The sequence below is a fragment of the Phacochoerus africanus genome, chromosome 3 (genome assembly GCF_016906955.1).
Source record: "Phacochoerus africanus isolate WHEZ1 chromosome 3, ROS_Pafr_v1, whole genome shotgun sequence".
Taxonomy (NCBI): domain Eukaryota; kingdom Metazoa; phylum Chordata; class Mammalia; order Artiodactyla; family Suidae; genus Phacochoerus; species Phacochoerus africanus.
Window position 1 is genome coordinate 24,359,693 of NC_062546.1, and position 23,129 is coordinate 24,382,821.

General features: G+C 49.0%; 1 protein-coding gene across 5 annotated transcripts in view; it reads right to left on the bottom strand.

Annotated features, from left to right (window-relative positions):
• CEP250 (centrosomal protein 250) overlaps window positions 1-23,129 on the bottom strand; it is a 56,238-nt gene that overhangs the window by 7,406 nt on the left and 25,703 nt on the right. For all 5 annotated transcript variants that reach the window (XM_047771227.1, XM_047771228.1, XM_047771229.1 and 2 more), the window contains 12 exons: window positions 22,917-23,044; window positions 22,562-22,731; window positions 15,485-15,652; window positions 14,948-15,082; window positions 12,573-12,716; window positions 11,613-11,746; window positions 10,098-10,236; window positions 8,446-8,788; window positions 7,292-7,413; window positions 6,210-6,330; window positions 4,791-4,912; window positions 1,708-4,311 (listed from right to left, as the gene is read on the bottom strand). In XM_047771227.1, coding sequence (XP_047627183.1) covers window positions 1,708-4,311; window positions 4,791-4,912; window positions 6,210-6,330; window positions 7,292-7,413; window positions 8,446-8,788; window positions 10,098-10,236; window positions 11,613-11,746; window positions 12,573-12,716; window positions 14,948-15,082; window positions 15,485-15,652; window positions 22,562-22,731; window positions 22,917-23,044 — 4,330 coding nt within the window. The remainder of the gene's footprint in view (window positions 1-1,707; window positions 4,312-4,790; window positions 4,913-6,209; window positions 6,331-7,291; window positions 7,414-8,445; window positions 8,789-10,097; window positions 10,237-11,612; window positions 11,747-12,572; window positions 12,717-14,947; window positions 15,083-15,484; window positions 15,653-22,561; window positions 22,732-22,916; window positions 23,045-23,129) is intronic.

Genomic DNA, 23,129 nt, shown 5'->3' on the forward strand with positions numbered 1-23,129 from the left:
CTGGTAATATCATTCTGTATTTTATCAATGAGAAAACCAAGAAACAGAAATAAAGGCACTGACCTCAGGTCACACGGCTAATAACTTGTAGAAAACTGTATTTCAAATACAAGAGCTTGACTCTAAAGTTCATAAATGTAACCCACTGTCTGTGCACTGCCTTTTATTCCCCTACCCCACCCCGTTTTTCTTTCAGGGCTGCACCTGCCACATATGGAAGTTCCCAGTCGAGGGGTCGAATCAGAGCTGCAGCTGCTGGCCTACTCCACAGCCACAGCAACACCAGATGCGAGCCGTGTCTTCTACCTACACCACAGCTCATGGCAATACCGGATGCTTAACCCACTGAGTGAGGCCAGGGATTGAACCTGTATGCTCATGGATACTAGTTGGCTTCGTAACCTGCTGAGTTACAATGGGAACTCCCTGTATATGGCCCTTTAATCAGAGCAGTGTTTGGGGCTTGCAGAAGGCAAGTCCCTGCAGGGTTGTGTGCCTGAGATGAGGGAAGGGGTTCTCTGGGGCTCAGCCCAGGTCAAGGGACCAGGAAATAGAGTAAATTTCCCAGGAAGAAATGGGCTAGGTTCATCTTGGCAAGAGGGATAATAACTCTCTATGTCCGACAGTTAACCCAGCTTTCCTGATTGCCCACTTTATGCAGACCTTGTGCTCAGTGCGGTTGCAAAGATGACTGAGACATGGCCCCTGCCCTGAGGCTCAGTGTTATCCCCTACAGTCACCTCAACATTCCATCAAAGGAGTGCACTTTTCCTAACTGCCAACAACTCCAAAGTCTCTATTCGAAAGTCTCAATCTAGCATCAATCTCATCCTTCAACTTCAGATCACTTCACAGATCCACCCACTGACATGGTGCCTTGCATGCCTCACAGGTACAACCTGTACTATCCACTCCTCTTCCTCAAACTGGCCTTTATCCCAGTGAGCAGAAACCTAGGTGTTCTCTTTGATTTTTCTTTTTTTTTTTTTTACCCCCTTTATCTCTTAGCCAGAATCAACTATGATCAATTGCTAGAAGTCCTAGGAACCTCTAGGTCCACCCAGGTGTCTCCATCACACTTATATACCCCCCACTGACTTCCCTTACAGCCTCCTAGTTGGTCTCCCCAGAGCTACAGGTGCTCCACACGGCAGCCTGAGCCATCTTTCTGAACTACACATCTGACCGTATCACTCTCCTGCCCCAAACCCTTCATCCACTTCCCACTGGTCACCCAGGTCCTTAACATGCTGACAAGCCCTAAATGATGGGCCCCCTGCTGTCCTCTCTTCTCTGGCCAAGGGGGAGTCTCTATGTCACAGGCAGCCTGAACTCCCTCACATCTACTCTATGCTCTCTTCCTTTTTTTCTCTTCTTCCCTCCCTCCACAACATGTGCTTGGGCTATTTCCTTACCGGTCCCTTAAGATCTAACCTTAAACACCACTTTTACCAGAAAGCCTTTGGGGACCCACCCCAGGAAAGGTGGGTCCTGCCTTATAATTGCTTTTCTACTAGACTGTAAGCTCTACGAGGCCAGCGACCGTGGATAACTTATTCTGTCTGGATCTCCCACAATAGCACAAAACATGGATTCTCCTGGAGGTGCTCGTGACTTCAGCTTTCTCACACCCTGAGGTGCAGACAGCCCCTGAGCCCAGGCAGACCTGGCTCTGGCCCTGACCCTTACTACCACCGAGTGACTCACCTGCAGCCTCTGCTGTTCTGAGTCCCGCTCCAGAACAGATGCTTGCAGGAACAGGGCTACCTCCTGCAGATCGCTGACACTGGCCTTGCTCTGGGCCAGGGACAGCGCCAGATCCTGGGCCTTCTCCCTCCACTCGATCTCCCTGGCTTCTGTCTGCTTCAGTGCTGCCTGTAGTCGCTCCAGTTCCCGCTGCAGCCTGGGCCCTAAGGAATCAAATGTTGTAGCTGGCTCCTTCCTTGGGCAGCCTTTGTGAGACAAGTCCTCCAGACTCTTCCTCTGCTGGGCCTCCCTCAGCTCCAGGATCTCCTCTTCCTTTTGTGCTAGAGTCAGCTGTAGCTCCTGCAGACTCTCACGAAGGCTCCTCATCTCTTCCTCTTCTCTCTCGTGCTTTGGTTCTTGCTTCTCTTGGGTTGCATCCTCTCGGCCGCTCTGGGCCAGAGACTTCTCCAGGAGCTGCCCCTGTTTCCTCTGTTGTCTCAGCTCTTCATCCCTCTGGGCAAGTGCCTGCTGGAGCTGCTGCATGGCCTCCTGGTATTGGAGGTCCCGGACCTGGACCTCACCTTCCCGCTTCCTCAGGGCCTCCTCCAGCTGCCGGGACTGTGCCTGGCAGGAGTCCAGGGCAGCCTGCAAGGTAGCCGTGCTGGCCTCTAGGCTGCGGCTCAGTTCTGCCTGCCCAAGGAGATGCTGCTCTTTCTCCTGCAGGTCAGCCTGAGCCTTGCTGAGGGCCTCCTGCAGAGCCTCCACCTGGCCATAGGCAGCCTCCTCCCGATGCTGGGAAGACAGGCCCTCTGCCCGCAGGGCCTCCAGTTCCTGGTCCCGTTCCTTGAGCATAGCCTCTGCCTGCAGCCAGCTGTCCTGCAGGGCCCTGGCCTCTGCCTCGTGTTCCTGGGCCTGCTCGGCACACTGCTGCTGGAGGGCCAGCAGGGCCTTCTCTTGTTCCCGAGATTCAGCCCTTAGGTCACTCAACACCTCCTCCAGGGCCTGTACCCGCTGCCCCTCCACTGCCAGCTCTTCCTGGAGCCTTCTCACATGCTCCTTGTGATCCTCAAGCTCCGCCTGGCGCTCCTTCAGTGTCACGTGGGCCTGCTCCAGCTCTCTCTGCAGTAAGCCCGCCTTTTCCATCACATTCTCCTCCTGGCCCTGGGCCTGCTGCTGCTGCAGGGCCTCGAGCTCCTGGTCCCTCCGGGCCAGCACCCTCTGGGCCTCTTCCAGCTGACCTTGAAGTGACTGCTCTTTCAGTTCTCCCTGTTCCCTGGCTTCCTGCAGGTGCCGCTGCAGAGCCACTATCTCCTGCTCCCGCTGGGTCAGGAGAAGGCTGGTCTCCCCCATCTTCCTGTGTAAGCCCTGGAGCTGCTGCTCCAGCTGGGCCTTGTGCTCCTGAAGTTCCTGGATATGCTCCTGCTGGCATTCCACCTCCTTCTCCTTATCACGCAGGATCAGCTTCATGTGCTCCAGGCTCCCGCGCTGTGTTTTACTCTGGCCCTTCCCTTCCTCTGCCCGCTCCTGCATCAGCTGCCTCTGCGAGGCCAGGTCCCGGCCTCGCTCCCTCAAGGACAGTTTGATCTGCTCCAGGTCCTCCTCTAGGATCTTGGTCTGTAGGGTTCTCTGATCTTCCAAGACCTGAATCCTCTCCTTCAGTAGCACTATCTCCTGCTCCCGCCTCTTGAGGTCCTGTGTCAAATGCTCCTTCTGCCTCTGCAGTTCCTCTGTCTGGTCTTGCTGGGACGTCATCTCCTGGTCCTTCTCCTGGAGCTCTCTTGACAAGAGGCTGTTGTGACTCTCTAGCTCCCGGATCTGGCTGCCCTGTACCTGCAGCTCCTGGCTCCTTTCCTCCAGGTCCAGTGTCAGATGGGTCAGAGCTGCCCTCTGCATTTCCCTCTGGCCCTCCAGCTCCTCAATCGTCTTTTGCTGGCACTCTATTTTGTGATGGTTTTCCTCTAGTTCCAGGGCCAGGCATTCCAGAGTAACCAGCTGCTTCTTCAGATCCTGAATCTGTCCTTTCTGGGACTCAATCACTTGGGCCTTCTTCTCAAGTTCCAGAAGCTGATGCTCCAAGATGTTCCTCTGTGTCTCTCGGTCCTTCTCGAGCTCCTTGATCTGCTCCCTCTGCAGAGTCAGCTTCTGCTCTCGCTCCTGGACTGCCATGGGGAGATGCTCTAAAACCGATCTGCACTCCTCCAGCTCCTGAATCTGTTCTTGCTGCAGATCCACCTCTTGGTTCCTCTTTTTGAGGTCCAAAGACAGCACCTCCAAAGCAGCCTTTTGCATTTCCCGTTGCTTCTCCAGCTCCTGGATTCTTCCCTGCAAAGTTTCCACCTCCCCTTCTCTCTCAGATAGGGTCTGAGTCAGGTGAGCCAAATTCTCCTGCAAAGCTTTCCCTTGGGCCACCTTCAGCTCGCCCTGCTCCTGTAGGGCCTGGGCTCGCTCACGCTCACTCTCCACCTCCTCGCTTTTCAGTTTCAGGGCTGAGCGTGCAGTTTTGAGGTCTTCTTCCAGGACCTCGGCAGCGCTTGCTTGAGCCCTGGCTTCTGCAACAGATGCTTGAAGGTGTTCCACCTGGGCTGTCAGGTTCTCCTTGGCTGCCTGCAGTAACTCTCGCTCATTCTGGAAAACAGGATGCAAAACCACCTTGGACTTCACTTCCCTGAAACTGTCACTCTAAACAGAATTTTCCTTTCCTTCCTCTGTACATCAGCATTGTCAAGAATTTGGGCAAAGGGAACTGAGCATTCTACTTAGGCTGATACTGTCAAGGAACATGCCTACCACATCCTGGGACTCTGCTATGCTCAGAGGGAAAAGTGTGGTACAAATGAGCCATCCCAGACTCTGGTCCTTAAAGGCAAGGGACAAAAATCTCAATCTCAATTTGGAAGCCGTAGTCGAAAGAGGATTCACTGGGGAATTCACTGGCTCTTGGGAACTTGGGGACAGCAAGAGAAACTGAGACACTTGCTGAAGGAAGCTGGGCATTGCCCATGGCTGGGGTATGACTACGGGCCAAGATGGGCCTGGGTGCTAGAGCCTGGGCCCTGAGGGACTACTCTGAAGCAACCCCCTCCCTCAAACCAGTACTGTCTTACCTGGGCTTCTATTCCCTGCAGCTCTGCTCGCCGTAGGCGACTCTGTAAGGATGTCACAGTTTCATGCAGTTCCACCAGCTCAGATTCTAAGGAGTTCTGTTTTCCTTCCCACTTGGATCTCTCTTGGGGGAAGAGGTAGCAGAGGAAGGCCCATGATTGAGAGTGGAGGAAAAGAGGGAGACAGATGCAGGTGGAAGGTGGGAAACAGAATCAATGGGGGAAAAGGCCAAGAAGGAGAGAATTACATCCAATTTCATGGAGACAGCATTCATCTGCCAGCTGCTCCTGTCTGTCTAGGCTCCCTACTGCTTCCAGAGTTGTGCCTGCACCTGCCGTTCAGCTCCAGCACTGCCTGACAATCAGCCCAACACTTTCTCATCTTGACCACACAGATTCCCAACCCTGGATTCTAGGCAGGCTGGAGTTAGATGCTGCTGGAGGTCCTTCCCAGTGCCCAAATTTTTTTTGTTTTTTGCTTTTAGGGCCACATCTGTGGCATATGGAAGTTCCTAGTCTAGGGGTCAAATGGGACCTGCAGCTGCTGGCCTATGCCACAGCCACAGTAACACAGGATCCGAGCCACATCTGCAACCTACACCACAGCTCACAGCAACGCTGGATCCTTAACCCACTGAGCAAGGTCAGGGATCAAATCTGCATCCTCACGGATATGAGTCAGGTTCGTTAACGCAGCGCCACAACAGGAACTCCCCAGCCCCCAATTCTATGGTTTTGTAGAGGTTCCTAGAGACCAGGGTTGCCCTGCTGGGTGCCTTCCATTTCTGCAAAATGCATCAGAAACCAGCTCTATGTGTGTGGCTCTCAGAGAGACTTTGGGATACTTTTAAGACCCAGAACCACTCCCCAGGTTGTCTTCTTTTCTGTAATAGAGCCTTGAGCCTCAAGACCCTCCCCGCTCTTCCTTTCCAAGCAGTCACCACCCTTCCCAGCCCTTGGCTGTGGCACAGATGGGCTCTCCTCACATTCCCCCTTCTTCCCATATCCCAAACAAGCTCAAGATCCTTGTGCTGTCAAAAGTTTTGAGAACATAGTCAGAAATGACAAAATAAGTAATGTTGATAAATGATAAGACATACAGAATTTTACAGTGTTCTTATAGACCTGGCCTTAGCTTCCCAGTTTTCTAACCTGCAGACAAAAAAACCAAAGCCCAACCAGCAACTTCCCTCAGTTCACCAAGTCAATTCCTCCTGACTCCTTCCAGGATGGCCCTCGACGGCCAAGGAAAGCAAAAAAATTATTCATGGGGGTTATCGCCCCTCTGCAGACACCTCTAGGTATCTTCTCACAGTTGTGGGTAAGCAGTGGAGTGGCTGCCAGGCCTGATCCTGCCCCTCTGGGCTTCCTGCCTTTCCTCTCTCCTCCCTGCAAATTCTCCACCTGCCTTGAGCCCCTCACCTTCCTGGTTCTGGGAGAGCTGCCTCTGCAGAGCCTGCAACTCTGTGTGGAGCTGGCTTTTCTCGGCCTCTGTTTCAGTAAGACGTTGTCCCAGCTTCTGGGCCTGATCCCTCAGATCATCCTGGGAAAGAAGAGGTGTGACTAAACCCAAGTTCCTCACCTTAACCAGCCCAGGGCCTGAGCCCTCTCCTTCCTCAGCCTTTGTTGGGGTCTGCCATTGTGAACTTACACCCAGATTGCTGGGTTATTTACCTCTGCGCTCGTGTGCGTCTGGCTCCCTGAAGTGAAGACAGGCTCTGCTCCAACTGACTGGAGCCTGGGTGCCCCTTCTGACAGGTCTGTCTTTTGAAGCAGAACTCCTGCTGAAGTCCCAGCCCAGAGCTACCTCTCCTCTTCCCAAACGCCTACTTCAAAGCTTAGCTAAAGGTCATTGCTTCCTTCTTTCTGACCCTCTGCAAGTCAGAATGCTCTATCCCTTCTTCCTACTGTCATCATGAGCATCTGTTACTGATCCGATTAATTCTATCAGTCCTGCTTTATCTGAGGATGCAGTGTGGTTCCTCAGACACGCCATGAGCCTTCTTGATGGCAGAAAGCAGGTCTTCCTCCTTTCTGTATCCCCAGCTCGAAGTGGCTGGCATACAGTGGCACTCAATTTTTACTGACTGCTAGGTTCACTGTGAGGTGGAATTTGCAGGACAATGAGTTCAGTCTTAGGCCTAGAATTGTCCTCAATTTGTGGGTTTTTCTTGGAGGTCTTGGCACCAAGAACAATTCATGACTGTGAGGGAAGCAATGCCAAACAGTATCACACCTCTGTAGAGCATCATGGTTTACAGGGCTCACTCAAGTCCCTTGCTCCTTTCATCCCCCCAGCCCTGGGACGCAGGCACGATGTGCTCTACTTTACCAGTGAAACCAAGGCCCAGGAAGCCAAAGGCTTCATTCACGGTTGCCATGTAGTAGATGACAGAGGTGGAACTCATGCCAACTTGATGTTAGGAATAAAACAGGTCAAACTGCTTCGGGAGCCTTTTTCAGAGGAGGTGAAAAGTTTGAGGAAGGAGAGCAGGGACACATACCCGGGCCTGCTGAGTCTTCCACAGGTCTTGGTTAAGCTTGTGAAGGGCAGAGGCCACCGCCTCAGCCGAGAGAGCTGTCAGGAGGGGCCCTCTCTTGAGAAGGGTCCTAGCTCCATTCTGGTCTGAAAAAATGAGAAAGACACCCCCTGACTTGGCTGCACTATGAGAAGCAGCAGCCACACTTCCCAGACACGGCCTTGACTTTCCTACCCATCCCTCCTCTCCTCAAAGAACCACCCTCAGCAGTTCATTCATCATGCACTGTCTGTATACCTAAGTGCTGGGTACTGTGATGGGAATGAGATAATGCCAGCTATCATTTAATAGGCACTTAATAAGTGCCAGGAATTGTGGGAGTGATTTTATTTCTGTCATCTCATAGAAAAATCCCAAGAGGAAAGTACTTTTTTTTTTTTCTTTTTAGGGCCACACCTGCACAATATGGAAGTTCTCGGGCTAGGGGTAGAATTGGAGCTGCAGCTGCTGGCCTATCCTACAGCCACAGCAATGCCAGATCCAAGCCACATCTGTGACCTACGCTGCAGCTTGTGGCAATGCCACATCCTTAACCCGCTGAGTGAGGCCAGGGATCAAACCTGCATCCACGTGGATACTAGTCAGGTTCCTAACCTCCTGAGCCACAAGAGGAACTCCCAAGGAAAGTACCTTTTACATCCTCATTTTAATTTTTTTTGTCTTTTTATGGCCACATCCGCAGCATATGGAGGTTCCCAGGCTAGGGGTCGAACTGGAGCTCCATCTGCCGGCCTGTACCATAGCCACAGCAAACCAGATCCGACCTACACCGCAGCTTATTGCAATGCTGGATCCTTAACCCACTGACCGAGGCCAGGTATCGAACCTGTGTCCTCATGGATATCAGTCATATTTGTTTCCGCTGAGCCATGACAGAACTCCTACATCCTCATTTTATAGTTGAGAAAATCAAGCTCAGAGAGGAGAAGTGACTTGTGCAAGGACATACATCTAACAAATGGCAGAGCTGGGGTTCAAACTCTGATTGAATTAATTTCAGAGTCTGTGGCCTTAGCCTTGATGCAGTCTTGCCTAAGGAACTGCATTCCCTTTGCTTTTCCCTTGGGAGATAGTCCTGGCTTTGACAAAAGGACAGGGTTCCTGGGTGGCTGCCTCACCTGGCTCAGAGCCCCAGAGGGAGGGAGCAGAGTCTCCCCCGCCACTCAGCTCAGGCCTGCTCTCACAAACAGACCCCAGGGCCTGCTGCAGGACAGCACAAAGGCTGGCCAGCTGGGCCTGGGCCTGGTGCCCAGGCTGCTGCTCTGCCAGCAGCACCTCCAGCTGGCTCTCTGTGCTGCGCAGTCGCAGCTGTAGTTGTGCGGCCTTGGCTTCCTGGGCCCACAAGGAAGCTCGTAGCTGCTGCTCTGTTACTTGAGATGCCTCCAGCTCTTCCAGCAGCCGCGCTTCCTGGGCCAGAAAGTCAGTCTCCTTTGCGTTCACCTCCTGCTTCAGTAATTCCACCTGCCAGGGAGGAAGTGTGGTCACTCTGGGCAGGGAATGGACACCCTCTCCTCAGACCCTCCTAGGCCTGACGCTATTCAGTCTTGGGGGCTAGGTGGATTTAAGTAGGCTCAGCTCTCCAGCAGGTAGGGAGGCCTCTGGAACAAGTATTACCCTGGATTTGACCTGCACACTGACCTACTGACTCTTAACATATGGGCCTGCGCTATTCAAATGGGCTCTGGCCCTGGTCCCCCTGGCAACAATGCCAGCTCCCTGCTATGATTAGAACTCTGCCTAACTGGGAGTCTGAGGTTAGTAGATGCAAACTATTTTATTTAAAATGGGTAAGCAATGAGGTCCTGACACATAGCACAGGGAATTACATCCAGAAATTAACAGAACATTGTAAATCAGCTATAATAAAAATTTTTAATTAAAAAAAGAACTCTCTAGTGCTTGTTAATTATTAATAAACTGATTATAGGCATTAAAAAAAAAGAACTCTGTCTGAAACCCTGATACTGAGCCTAATAAGACCGGTCATGATAATAATGGCCACCATTTTTTGAATGCTTTCACTATGTTCCTGACACTTTATATATTCCTATTAAGAACGATCATCTCACTAGGAACTATGTCTAGTCACTTACGATGGAGCATGATAATGTGAGAAAAAAGAATGTATACATGTATGTGTAACTGGGTCACCTTGCTGTGCAGTAGAAAATTGACAGAACACTGTAAACCAGCTATAATGGAAGAAATAAAAATCATTATAAGTGAAAAAAAGAACGGTCATCCTTGTTTTATGGATGAATAAAGGGATGTCTGCACAACCAGTAAGCAGTAGAGCTGGGAGTCATACTCAGCACTGTCTAACAACCAGACCTGGGTCCTCATCTACCGCAGTCTACTGTCCAGCTCTTACTGCCTCATTCTCAGCCCTGCCGGCCGCTCCCCGCCCAGGTCCATCCTTCCCCTCTACACAGGTCTGGGGTCCTGCTGTCAGCTGACCAAGCCCCGGAAAGTCCTCTTGCCGCCACCACCAACCTGATCTGGAGTAACACTTGTTCCCCCTGCTGTGTCTTGCCATTAGACCAGGCACACTTGGCAGTGGCTCTGCTTGAACCAGGCCTGCGTGAGCTCTGCCCCTCTGGGCACTAGACTCTGAGCCGTCGGGCTCCCTACAGGGGCCGTTATCAACTCTGAGTCAGGTTCCCAAGGCCCACCCCGCCCCATCCTGGCTTCTCCCACCTGCTGGGTCTGCTGACATCCCAGCCTGACTTCCATCACCAAGGAAGAGGACGAATAGTGGGGAGGGAAATACCTGGGCGCTGAGCTCTTTCTGCCCTGCCTGGGCCTCCTGCATGTCCTGGCGCAGGGAGCTCAGCTCTTGTTGTCGAATGGAGTCAGCCTCTTGTAAACCAAGGAGTCTCTGTTCCTTTTCCACCAGCAACAGAGTCAGGCTAAAAAGAGAGGGCTCAGAGGGCTAGGCCATTCTCTCAGGGAAAGAACTGCCTCTCATCTGACTGCTCCAACATAGCATTCATAATTAAAATAGAAACAGTAATGATGATGATTACAATGTAACAATGAAAGCCACCTTTTATTGAGCACCTACTGAATGCTCCCAGATTCTTTATGCCTATGATACCTTATTTCAACTTCATGGTTTATTCTTCTTTGGAAAATTCTAGAAATATCTATACAACACCTCAAATTCAACACATCCAATTCTTCCCATCCTCTGTGCATCTCCCCTTTCCCCAGTCACCCTCATTGTGTCCCCTAGCTCAGTGAATGGTACCTCCAACCACCTTTAGAAGCCTTAATCATACCACACCATTCTCCCTCCATCCCACCCATATCCACTCTAAGAATATATATAACTGATTCCAAATTCCTCAACACCCCTTAAACCCTTCCTCTCCTCCCTTCCCCACTATCCTACCTCAGTTCAGCTTTGGTATCTCTCATCTGGACAACTATACTAGCCTCCTACTTGGTCTTTCTGCCTCTGTTTTCATCAACACAAGGATTTCTGCCCCCTCACACCCCTAGAGAACCAAGAATAGATGTGGCCCTTCATTCTGAGTGGTCTCATCTCATGCTTGAGCTTTCATGCCATCACTACCCCTTCTAATACATCACAAATTGGATTGTGTCAATTTCCCCATGTAAAACCCTCCAATGGTATCCTACTAAACCTAAAATAAACTATAAGCTCCAGGTCGGGGCCTAAAAGTACTCAATGATCTGAGCTTGTCTGGTTCCAGTCAGTGGCACTTTCCATTTCACCATACACCCCCAGCTTTGATCTGCCTCTGAGCCTTTTCTCATGATTCCCATTTTTATGGCGTGGGACTCTCCCACCCCTTTGCGAGCTTGGCTTCACTTCATCCTTCAGTGGTCAGTTTAAATACAACCTCCTGAGAAAGGCCTTCCCCAACATATTATCTAAAGTGGATTTCCACTCCCTTTCATTTCTTTCTTCCACATCAGGTAACATAATCTGCAATACTTTACTTTGGGGAGTATTTGATTAATGTCTTCCCCACAAAACTATACATTCTATTGAGCAGGGACCACACTCTCTTGTTTATCGCTATATCCCTAACCCCTGGCACGGTGTCTGGTGCATGATGCGTGTTTTCTAAATACTTACTAAATGAATAAAGTGTGAGCTTTGAAAACGGGGTCCAAGCCCTCTTTACACAGCTACCTGTATAGCCCAGAGCTGGAGACATGAGAGGTTAGACGACCCGAGCAAAAGAACTGTAACCTCACAGTGACTTCAGGATTCAGAAAGGCAAAAACCAACTCCATGGCCTGTCCAGCCTACCTGGCTTTTTCTTTCTCCAGCTCCTTCTGAATTCGGCTACATTCCTGGGCCTCTCTCAGCTTCTCCTGAACTTCCTGGTCTACCAGCCTTTGGGAGTCTTCCTTGGAAACCAGCTGAGACTTCAAGTCCTCCACCTAGAAAGTCAAGGGCATGAGGACCAAGGGCGGAAGGTCATGGGAGGATGCTTCTCACCCAGGGCTTTAGGGTCCTGCAAGGTTTACCAGTCACCAGCCCAGGTTCTGCAGCTCTTACATGCTGTTCTTAACCACCTCCCTCTCCCACTACTGTTTAGCCTCATCACCTGTCTCCTCAGCCTCACATTCACTGTATAAAGGCACAAATAAAAATCTTGGCCGAATATGATTCTGGCCAAGTGATGAGCAAGTATATTTAAAAATACTGCAAAAGGAATTCCCATCATGGCGCAGTGGAAATAAATCTGACCAGGAACCATGAGGTTGTGGGTTGGAGCCCTGGCCTCACTCAGTGGGTTAAGGATCCAGCATTGCTGTGAGCTGTGGTGTAGGTCGCAGACTCAGCTCAGATCCTGTGTTGCTGTGGCTGTGGTGTAGGGCAGCAGCTGTAGCTCCGATTTGACCCCTAGCCTGGGAGCCTCCAAATGCCATGGGTGTGGCTCTAAAAAGCAAAAAACTAAAAAAATAAAAAACAAAACTATAAAAATACTCAATCTATGGGATGGAAAAACAACTGACACCAGGGCTGCCCAAGAAAATCTGAGGTCTGTGGCCCCCACCAAGAGAGCTTACTAACTACCCCAGGGCTCTGGGAGGCATGTGCTTAACTCTGAGTACCCTTCAATTTTCCACTCAGTATTGGGGCCTCCCTTCCCCTCCCAAGCTCAGACAGCAGAGCCAGGGCTCCCCTCATCCTACGGGAAGGAGTGGGAGAGTCTGCCTGTGCTGGGGAAGGGCTGTGGGGCCGGGAGAGAGGAGGAGGGACCTGCTTGTGCAGGTCTATCTTATCCTGCAGCAGGGCACGGCCTTCTTCTTGGAGGGCAGCAAGGCTGTCTCTGTGCTGCTGGGCTGCCTGTTCCAGCTCCTTCTGAGCTTCCCGGAGCTGGGTCTGCAGCATCCCAGTGGTCTCCTGCAAAGAGAAAAGACCATCAAGAGGAAGAGAAAAGCTTCAACTGGGGTCTTGGTCTTGAAATTCATGTTGTATAAAAACTGGTTTTTTAGTTGGGTTGGCAAAAGCTAAGGCAGGGCCCAGCTATCCATGCTGTTTCCACTAGTCTCTGTCATCTCAAGTCCTCACCTCCTATTCCTTCTCCTCCCTCACCAACTGCACTGTCTACCCAGGCTTTCTTGGCCAGGGTCTCAGACCACTGCAACAGCCTTCTGCTGGGTATCTCTACTTCCACTTCATGCCACCACACCCATGTGCACATACAATTCTCCACTCAACAGCTGAAGTATTTTATATATATACTATACATATGTAAACATACTATGTTTATAGGGTGTTCCCACTGTGGTGCAGTGTATAGTAAGTTAAAGATCCAGCATTGCCATAGCTGTGGTGTAGGTCACAGCTGTGGCTTGGATTCGATCCCTGGCACAGGAACTTCCATATGCCATGGGTGTGGGGAAGAAAAATTATATATGTGTGTGTATGTATATATATATATATACTATGTCCCACTTGGCTTCTTATTTTTCTTTTTAGGGCTGTACCTATGGTATATGAAAGTTCCTGGGTCAGGGGTTGAAGTGGAGCTGCAGCTGCCAGCCTTCACTATAGTCACAGCAATGCTGGTTCTGAGCTACATCTGTGATCTTACCTCAGTTTACAGTAATACCAGAATCTTAACCCACTGAGCGAGACCAGGGATCGAACCGGCATCCTCATGGATACTAGACAGTTCTTAATCTGCTAAGCCACAACAGGAACTCCCCACTTGGCATTTTAAATACTATCCAACATGTTCCCACTGCCCTTAGAACAAAATTGGAGGGTTCCTGCCTTTGAACTTCATGCTGCCTCCTGTCTGTTCTGAACTGTCCCAGGCCCATTCTGCCCATTTCAGGCCCTTATGACAGCTATTTCCTGTCTAAGCTGTTCTTCAAATGGCTGGCTTCTTTTGTTTTTAATGGTTTTATTGAGATTTATTTCACATATCCTACAATTTACCCATTTAAAGCATATGATTCAATGGTTTTTCAGTATATTCCCAGTTGTACAGCTATCACTATGATCAATTTTAGAACACTTCATGACCCCAGAAAGAAACACTGTATCCTCCCTAGCCCCATCCTCACTCCCAACCACTCATCTACTTTCTGTTTTTATAAATTTGCCTGCTTTGGATATTTCCTATAAGTAGACTCATACACTGTGTGGCCTCTGGTAACTGGCTTCTTTCACTTAGCATTAACACTTGCGAGGTTCATCCCTATTGTTCTATGGGTCTGGCTCTTTTTAACCTTCACAGCTCAGCTCAAATGTCACTTTCTCAGAGTTCCGGTCGTGGTGCAGCAGAAACGAATCTGACTAGGATCCATGAGGACGCAGGTTCAATCCCTGGTCTTGCTCAGTGGGTTAAGGACCAGGGTTGCTGTGAGCTATGGTGTAGGTTGCAGACGTGGCTCAGATCCCAAGTTGCTGTGGCTGTGGTGTAGGCCGGCAGCTGCAGCTCCAACTGGACCCCTAGCCTGTGAACCTCCATACGCCATGGGTGCAGTCCTAAAACACACACACACACAAAAAAAAAGCTCACTTTCTTACTGAGGCCCTCCCTGACCACCTTGTCCAAAGTGACCTCCTTTAAATCACTCCCAATTATATCATCCTATTCATTTCCTTTACAGCCCTTATCACAACCTATAATTATCTCACTTGTTTTGTGTCTGTTCTGGCACTAAAACATAAGGTCCCAGAGGGCAGGGCCCATGCCTACTGCGTTCACCACAGTGCCACACCTTTCTGTTGGTCAAGTGTCAGCACCTTGCACAGGGTCTGGTGAAAAGAAGTGCCAAAGATGGAGTTCCTGTTGTGGCGCAGAGGTTAACAAATCCGACTAGGAACCATGAGGTTGCGGGTTCGGTCCCTGCCCTTGCTCAGTGGGTTAACGATCCGGCGCTGCCGTGAGCTGTGGTGTAGGTTGCAGACTCGGCTCGGATCCCGCATTGCTGTGGCTGTGGCATAGGCCAGCGGCTACAGCTCTGATTATACCCCTAGCCTGGGAACCTCCATATGCCACAGCAGCGGCCCTAGAAAAGGCAAAAAAAAAAAAAAAAAGACGTGCCAAAGAGCAGGTCAGTATTGAATGAGTAAATTGAAGTTCCTTTTTCTTCCCTGCCCAGGACCATCCTCCATACCTGCTCCTTTAACTTCTGAACCTTCATGTCCTGCCTCAGCCGCTCCAGTTGTTGGCTGGCATCTGCCAGCTCCTTCTGGGTCTGCAGCAATGTCTCCAGGAGGGACATTCTCTCCTTCTCTGTTTCGAGCTGCATCTGGGGAGGGCCAGGAGAGCAAGGGCTTGTTGGGTCAGGGGTCACCATGCTCACTCCCTAGGCCACAAGGACACACCAGCTGCTCTAGGGTTCCTCTGGCAAACGGGGTGGGGGCAGAGGGCAAAGGAAGATCTGGACCCGCTGGTTGAGAACCAGGAAGTGCGAAGACTGCCACTGGTTTGCAAGCTGACAGGATGTGGTAAAAGTCAGCCCGCCCTCAGGAAATATGATATACTGAGGCCCTGCAGCTAACAGTACCGATCACCTGCTCATGGGCCGCAGAGTGGGAGCTACGTTCTCTCCTAGAAGGCCCTGCAGCACCTTTCTTGGGAGTGGAAAAGGAAGTGGCCAAAGGTAGGATGTCACAGGGTGGCAGCACAGCCATTCCTCCCAGCTTCCCACCTGGCGCAGGGTGCTCTCGGTCTCAGCCCGTTCTTCTTCCCTCTGCATCCGCAGGGCCTCTGTTTCTGCCTGCTGCTCCCTCAGCCTCATTTCCAGCTCCGTTTTCTCCCTCTCAAGGCTCTTCAGAGCCTTATCCAGTTCCTGCTGGTGCCAGGCACGCTCTTTCTCCTGCGCACATAAAGTAAACACCACGGGGGCCACATGAGCAAGGAGAGGAGGCAGAAGAACTGGGCTAGAGTAAGAAGTCGACGGCTCTCCTGCTGTGTGACCTTGGTCCCTCGCTCCCTATGCCTGTTTCCTCACCTGTGAGGTGAGGCTAATCCTTGCCTTGCCTACCTTACCAAATTCTATGAGAATCAAATGAGATTTATAAAAGATCAAATGATATAATACACATAAAAGTGTTCTCTAAAGTGCAACTGTCCTTAATAAGAGCTACAAACATCTGTTATTCTAAAGCAACTGCGTCATGGTTGGTTGTAAAAGTGCACTGAGGTGGCAGGCTCGCCGTCTGCTGCCCCCTCCTGGTCAGGATGGCAGGGTTAGCCTCCCGAAAAGCCATGCTGCTCCTAGCTAGGATGTCCCCTACACAAATAAGAGCTTTAGGATGGGGCATCCTGGTCCTCCTAGAGATCCACCAGTGACCAAAGCTTCCCTGATCTCCCAGACCAACCTAGCCTGGCCATCAGGATGTCAGGATGGTGGGAAGGGCTCTGGAGCTGGGCTGCCTGGGTTACAGTCTTTAACCCAACACTACTAGTGTGACCTCAGTTAATTTCTATTGCATCTCTGTGCCTCAGTTTCCTCATCTATAAAAATGGGGATAAGGAGTTCCCGTTGTGGCTCAGTGGGTTAAAAACCTGAGTAGTGGAGTTCCCATTGTGGCTCAGTGGTAACAAACCCGACTAGTATCCATGTGGATTCGGGTTCCATCCCGGGTCTTGCTCAGTGGGTTAAGGATCCAGCATTGCTGTGGCTGTGGTATAGGTCACAGGTGCAGCCTGGATCTTGCATCTTGCCGTGGCTGTGGGTAGGCCGGCAGTTGTAGCTCCGATTTGATCCCTAGCCTGGGAATATCCGTATGCCATGGGTGTGGCCTTAAAAAGACAAAAAAATGGAGATAACAAGAGTATACGCCTATGGTTGCTTTGAGGAGTGAGGCAAGCCACGTAAAGCACTTAAGGTGGTGCTTAGCACACAGAAAGTGCTCAGCAGCTAACAGCTATGGATGTCACCTTTCCTTTAAAATGTATGTAAGTCTGCAGTTACCCACCCAGAAGTGGGAATGCCTCTGGTGCTTAGCCCCTTTCCAACACCGCCTTGTGCACTCTCCCCTCACTTGCTACACTCTGGCTGCATGGGCCTCCTTTCAGGTCCTTGAAAACACCACACATCTCCACTCCTTAAGGCCTTTACTCATGCTTTCCTTCTACCTGGACCACTCTTCCCACCCCATGACCACTCACAGCTTAAATAACACTTCTTCAGGGACACCTTCCTAGGCCATATACTCAAAACGGTCCCCCTTGTTATTCTTCTAATGCCCAGCACTTTTTCTTCATAGAACTTCCATAATCCCTTACTCACTCATTTAATACCTATGCTCCCCTAAGATTTTAAGCTCCATTAGGAGAACTACATGGACTTCACTCTCAGCTATATCCTCAACGCCCAGCACTGTGCCTGACATACAGTAAGTACTCAACATTGCTCGAATGAATCACACTTCAGCTACTGGACTCTTAAGATGCTTAAGAACATCAATTTATAACACCACAGTTACAGAACAGCTATGACTATCAAATGGCACACTCTGGTTCAAGAGGCCAACTGTAAGAATATGGGAAAGATGAATTTTCTTTCCTTTTTTTTGGCATACGGAGCTGCCAGGCCAGGGATCATATCTGAGCCACAGTTGTGACCTATGCCACAGCTGTGGTAATGCAGGATTCTTAACCCACTGTGCCAGGTGGGGGATCAAACCTACATCCCAGGGCTCCAGAGATATTGCTGATCCCATGGTGCCAGAAACCCCAGAAAGATGAATTTTAATAGTAGTAAGTACTTTTTACAAAAAACTTGACTTATGGAGTTCCCACTGTGGCACAACAGGATTGGCAGTCTCTGGAGCTCTGGGATGCAGGTTCGATCCCCTGCCAGGCACAATGGGTTAAGAATCCTTCGTTGCCGCAGCTGCGATTTAGGTCGAAATTTTGGCACAGATCTGATCCCTGATCCGGGAACTCCATATGCCTTGGAGTGGCCAAAAAGAAAAAAAAAAAAAACAAACAAAAAAACCCCAAAACTGATTTATTTGCTCATGAGTTAGCGGTGTGCCATAGCTACCAGAAGAGCTAACTCTGTGATGCCCAGGAAGTAACAGTCAAGTGTTGCTGGTTAGAGTGGATCAGAATACTCTGCACTCTGGTTCATGTGTGATGTGCAACATGTCTAGAGGAAAGCAGCCATGCTGAGGTAGGAACTTGAAAGCATGGGGAAAAAAATGCTTCCTCCTAAGATTAGAGAAGATATCAGAATAAAGTATATTAGTCCAAAAAAATAAAAAGCAAATTTCAAGCAAATATAAGACTGATTTTGTTCAGGTAATAGATTTTGGCTCAACATAAGGAATAATTTGTTTCCTTCTTTTCTTTCTTTCTTTCTTTCTTTTTTTTTTTTTTTTTGTCTTTTTAGGTCCGCACCTGCGGCATATGGAAGTTCTCAGGCTAGGGGGTCAAATCGGAACTGTGGCTGCTGGCCTACGCCACAGCCACACCAGATCTGAGCCACATCAGATCTAAGCCACATCTGTGACCTACACCACAGCTCACAGCAACGCCAGATCCTTAACCTAATGAGTGAGGCCAGGGATCAAACTTGTATCCTCATGGATACTAGTCGGTATCTTAATCTGTTGAGCCTCAGTAGGAACTCTGCAAGGAATAATTTTCTAATAGCTAGATCTATCTAAAAAGAAATGGGGAGTTCCCGTTGTGGCGCAGTGGTTAACGAGTCCGACTGGGAACCATGAGGTTTCGGGTTTGATCCCTGCCCTTGCTCAGTGGGTTAACGATCCGGCGTTGCCGTGAGCTGTGGTGTAGGTTGCAGACGCGGCTTGGATCCAGCGTTGCTGTGGCTCTGGCGTAGGCCGGTGGCTACAGCTCCGATTCGACCCCTGGCCTGGGAACCTCCATATGCCGCGGGAGCAGCCCAAGAAATAGCAACAACAACAACAACAACAGCAACAAAAAAAAAAAAAAAAAAAGAAATGGGCAGCTATTCATGGAATACAACAGAAGCTAAGCAACCCTCAGAAGGGATGTTGTCGAGTGGACAGAGCAGAGATGCTGAGAAATGGTTAATCCCTGCTGTACCACTTATTAGCGAGGTATAACCCTGAGTGCCTTCTCTAAGTCTGTTTCCTCAGTAGGTGCTTGGGTAGACTACTTAAATAATGTGAATGGCATTCAATATGGCAGCTGGCATGGGAAGTACCCAACAAGTATCCACTATCACTGCTATGAAAGCAGATTCAGGCATGGAGAATATAACCCCTAAGAGTTTTTCTAATTGTTAAGATTCCAGGAGAAGGAAGTCATCATTAAAACTAACAGACTCTTGGAGTTCTCTTGTGGTTCAATGGGTTAAGGATCTGATATTGTTACTGCAGTGCCTTGGGCTGCTGTGGTGGCATGGATTTGATCCCTGGCCCAGGAACTTTCACATGCCGAGAGTGCAGTCAACAAAAAACCAAAAAAGAGACTCTCAAGAGTTATGAGGGCAATCAACCCTCTCAATCAGTAGAGGGATCACAAAGTCAATCAGAAGCCAAGGGGATTCTATGAATAAGAAGAAAAGAAAGATGGAAGAGGACCTCCTATGCAGGTGTAGCCATGAGATGGTCAGTCCTTCCACGGAAATCAAGGCCACATCAGGTGTAAAGTCATCACTCAGAAGTTTTATGCCTTCTTTTACCTGTAAGGTTTTCAGTGGGTGGTATGCCTGATTTCTTGCTGAGAAACTGAACTGCCTCTGGACACTGGTCATTCAATAAATATTTTCAAATACCTACCGTATCTAGACACATAATTCTAAAAACAAGCAAACTTCTGGCTATCATCTTGCCAACAAGTCTGCCTTATAACAACAGTCAAATCACAGATACACAAAGCACAAGTCAACTTCCATTTCCAGAAATCTGACATCCAAGATCTCTTAAACCCTCCACCTGCAAAACAGCAGGAAAAAAAAAACACCACCACATAAAAAGCCCAATTACTAAGCATATATTTTAATGTGTCGCTGAGCCAGTGGAAAAATAATGAAAATTTCATTGGAGCCCAAATCAAAGCAAGACTAGTGATCTAAGGAAGGAAATGAGCATAGAACCAGAGGTACCTGCAATACCTAGTAACTGTGAAATTCATTTTCTCACTATATGGGGAAAGAAAACAAGACAAAGTCCAATAGGAGATTCCACATAAGGCTGGACCTCCAAAGGGCTGGGCCAGGGGTCAGGGAACCATGGCATGTGGGCCAAATCTAGTCTGCCTCCTGTTGCTGTATTGCCTGTGAGCTAAGAGTGGTTTTTACTTTTTTTTTTTCTTTTTGGCATGCCTGCAGCATGTGGAGGTTCCTAGGCCAGGGACTGAACCAAACCAGAGCAGCAGACCCAAGCCGCTGCAGGGACAGCACCGGATCCTTAACCTGCTGAGCCAGAAGGGAACTCTGGCTTTTACATTTTTAATGGTTGAAAGAAGTCAAAAGAAGAATAAGACTTTGTGACATGTGAAGATTATACAAAATTCAAACTTCAGTGTCCAGACATAAAGTTGTATTGGAACAGAGCCAGGCTCATTTGCATATGCTGTCTGTGGCTGCTTTTGCACTAGAGCAGCAGAGAAGAGTAACTGTGACAGAGACTGTGGGATCTGCAAGGCCCACTGTGGCCCCTCACAGAAACACTCGTCCAGCCCTAGGTTATAGTCTCCAGGAAAAAGATAAACCTGAGACAGAGGGGAGACGGAGGGAAGAAAAGGGAAAAGAGAGAAAGTGAGGGAGAAGGAAAACAAAACACCCTACATAAGGGAATAGCAAGGAAATTTGTTTGTTTTAACCTTCATTCAGGGTTAAAAATAAATTAAAAAAAATATATATATATCCCATGAGAATTCATCACCATAAAAATAAGCTGGTCTTCATGTGGGTTCAGGGCCCGAATAAGGCCCAAAACACTTTATACAGAAATTCTACTTCAAGGCACTCATGAGATGCTAGTCCTTCAGCTTCCTTGAGAAGCAAAAGCAAATTTCTGAGCAAAATCTCCGTCACCTCAGGCCTAGATGGATTCTCACAGAAACATTTCCAGAGAAAATGGGCTCCAATTCAAGAATCACCAAACACATAGGGACCAAGGCCATGAATAAGAGTCAGTGGAAACAGACTCAAAAAGATCTTAGTTGTTGGAGTTATTAGACAGCATAGAAGTAAGTTTCATGTGTTTAAAGAATAAAAGAGGGAACTGAAAATACCAAGTAGGGAAAAGACACAAAAAAAATGACCATAAAGATCTGAAAAAATAACTAAACAGAACATCAAGAAATAAAATATTTAAAAAGTAAAATTTAAAACTTGGTGAATAGACTGTATAGCAGATTAGACACAGGTGAAAAGGATAAAAATATAGGTAAAATGTTCTATGGTCCTTGTTTCATTCAGGAAAAGGGTAAATACACAGATTAACTTGATTTTTTTTTTGCTTTTTAGGGGCTCACCTGCAGCATGTGGAAGCTCCCAGGCTAGGAGTGAAATTGGAGCTGCAGCTGCTGGTGCATGACACAGCCACGGCAACAACAGATCCGAGCCACGTCTGCGACCTATACCACAGTTCACGCCAATACCAAATTCTTAACCCACTGAGCAAGGCCAGGGATTGAACCCCCAACCTCATGGACTAATTGGGTTCATTACCACTGAGCCAGAATGGGAACTCCTAACTTGAGCTTTTAAGTATGCTATTTAAAATATTAAAGAACTAAAAGAACAAAAACAAAGTATATATCATCCAAAGTAGCAGAGAGAGGAGCTCCCGTCGTGGCGCAGCAGTTTAACGAACTGACAAGTATCCATGAGGATGTGGGTTTGATCCCTGGCCTCACTCAGTGGGTTAAGGATCCAGCGTTACCACGAGCTGTGGTGTAGGTCGAAGATGCGGCTTGTATCTGGTGTTGCTGTGGCTGTGGTGTAGGCCGGCAGCTACAGCTCCGACTGGACCCCTAGCCTGGGAACCTCCATATGCTGCGGGTTTGGCCCTAAAAAGACCAAAAAAAAAAAAAAAAGTAGCAGAGAGAAAAAAAGAGGGGAGAAAAGAATACAATTTTTTAATCATCCAATTTAACCCTCTAAAAGAAGTTAAGAAAGGTGATCTCCCCTCCCTAAAAGGTACAGAGGCAAGATAAACAGCACAGGATGGTGGAAATAAATCTAAATATACTCATAATAAAAGCAGATGGACTAAATTATATAAGTAAAAATCAAAAGAAACACAGTTTTGAATTTGGTGAGAATAGGCTCCCTTTATACCCTGGAGCCATTTTATCAATCCTACATCCCAGGACCCACTTTTTTTTTTTTTTTTTTTGTCTTTTGTCCTTTTAGGGCCGCACGTGCAGCATATGGAGGTTCCCAGGCTAGGGGCCTAATTGGAGCTCTTTGCTGCCAGCTTATGCCAAAGCCACAGCAACAATAGATCTGGGCCACGTCTGTGACCTATACCACAGCTCATGGCAACACCAGCCAGGATCCACTCTTAATTCTCTCTACCTACAAAAATAGTAACAATAATAATAGCTAACACAAATATAGAGGTTACTATATGCCAACAATTATCATCAGTGTTTTTCATATATTATAATAGCTGGAAGCTGGATGTTGTACCTTGGTGACCAACCAGACTAGTCCTATTCAGATTTCACTCTTATAGGCAGCAATATCTGGTCCACGAGTCAACAGGTGGAGCACTCACTGACAGGAGGCCAGGTCTGTCTCTCCCATCTCCTGGCCACATCCACTACCTACCCATTTTTCCTGGAGCCCCTTCACTTCCTCCTCATGGGCTGACTTCTGCTGCTGCAGGGCGGTCTGCCCCTCTTGCTCAGCCTGGGCCAGCTGTTTGGTTGCAGCATCCCGCTCCTGTTCTGCCCGGCTCCGTTCAGTATCCAGTTCCAGCTGTAGGCACCTCACTTCCCCTAAGACACCAGGGACAGGATCTGGTCTCTGAGCCTCTGCTCTCCACCTTTCACTCCTTTCTCTCCTCTCTCATGAGTAACTCCCATCTCAGAAGCCCTGGGCCTGGCTCCAATAGCTTCCCACTGTCTCCCTGGCTTTTGACATCCCCACGGATGAAGTGTGCCCATCCCAGGTGGGGTCTCACCTTGGATTACCTCCTTAGCTTGAGTGATAGTTTGAATCTGGACCTCCAGCTGCCCCTTGGTGACTTCTATCAGAGAATTCTGTTGCTGGGCCTCAAACAGACTGTTCTCCAGAAGCTCCTTGGCCGAGCTGTCAGGTTCAGAAATCAGGAGAGTTCTTACCCAAGAAGCCCCTTACCCTTCCTTAAGAGGAGGTGGGTTCTAACTACTGGCCA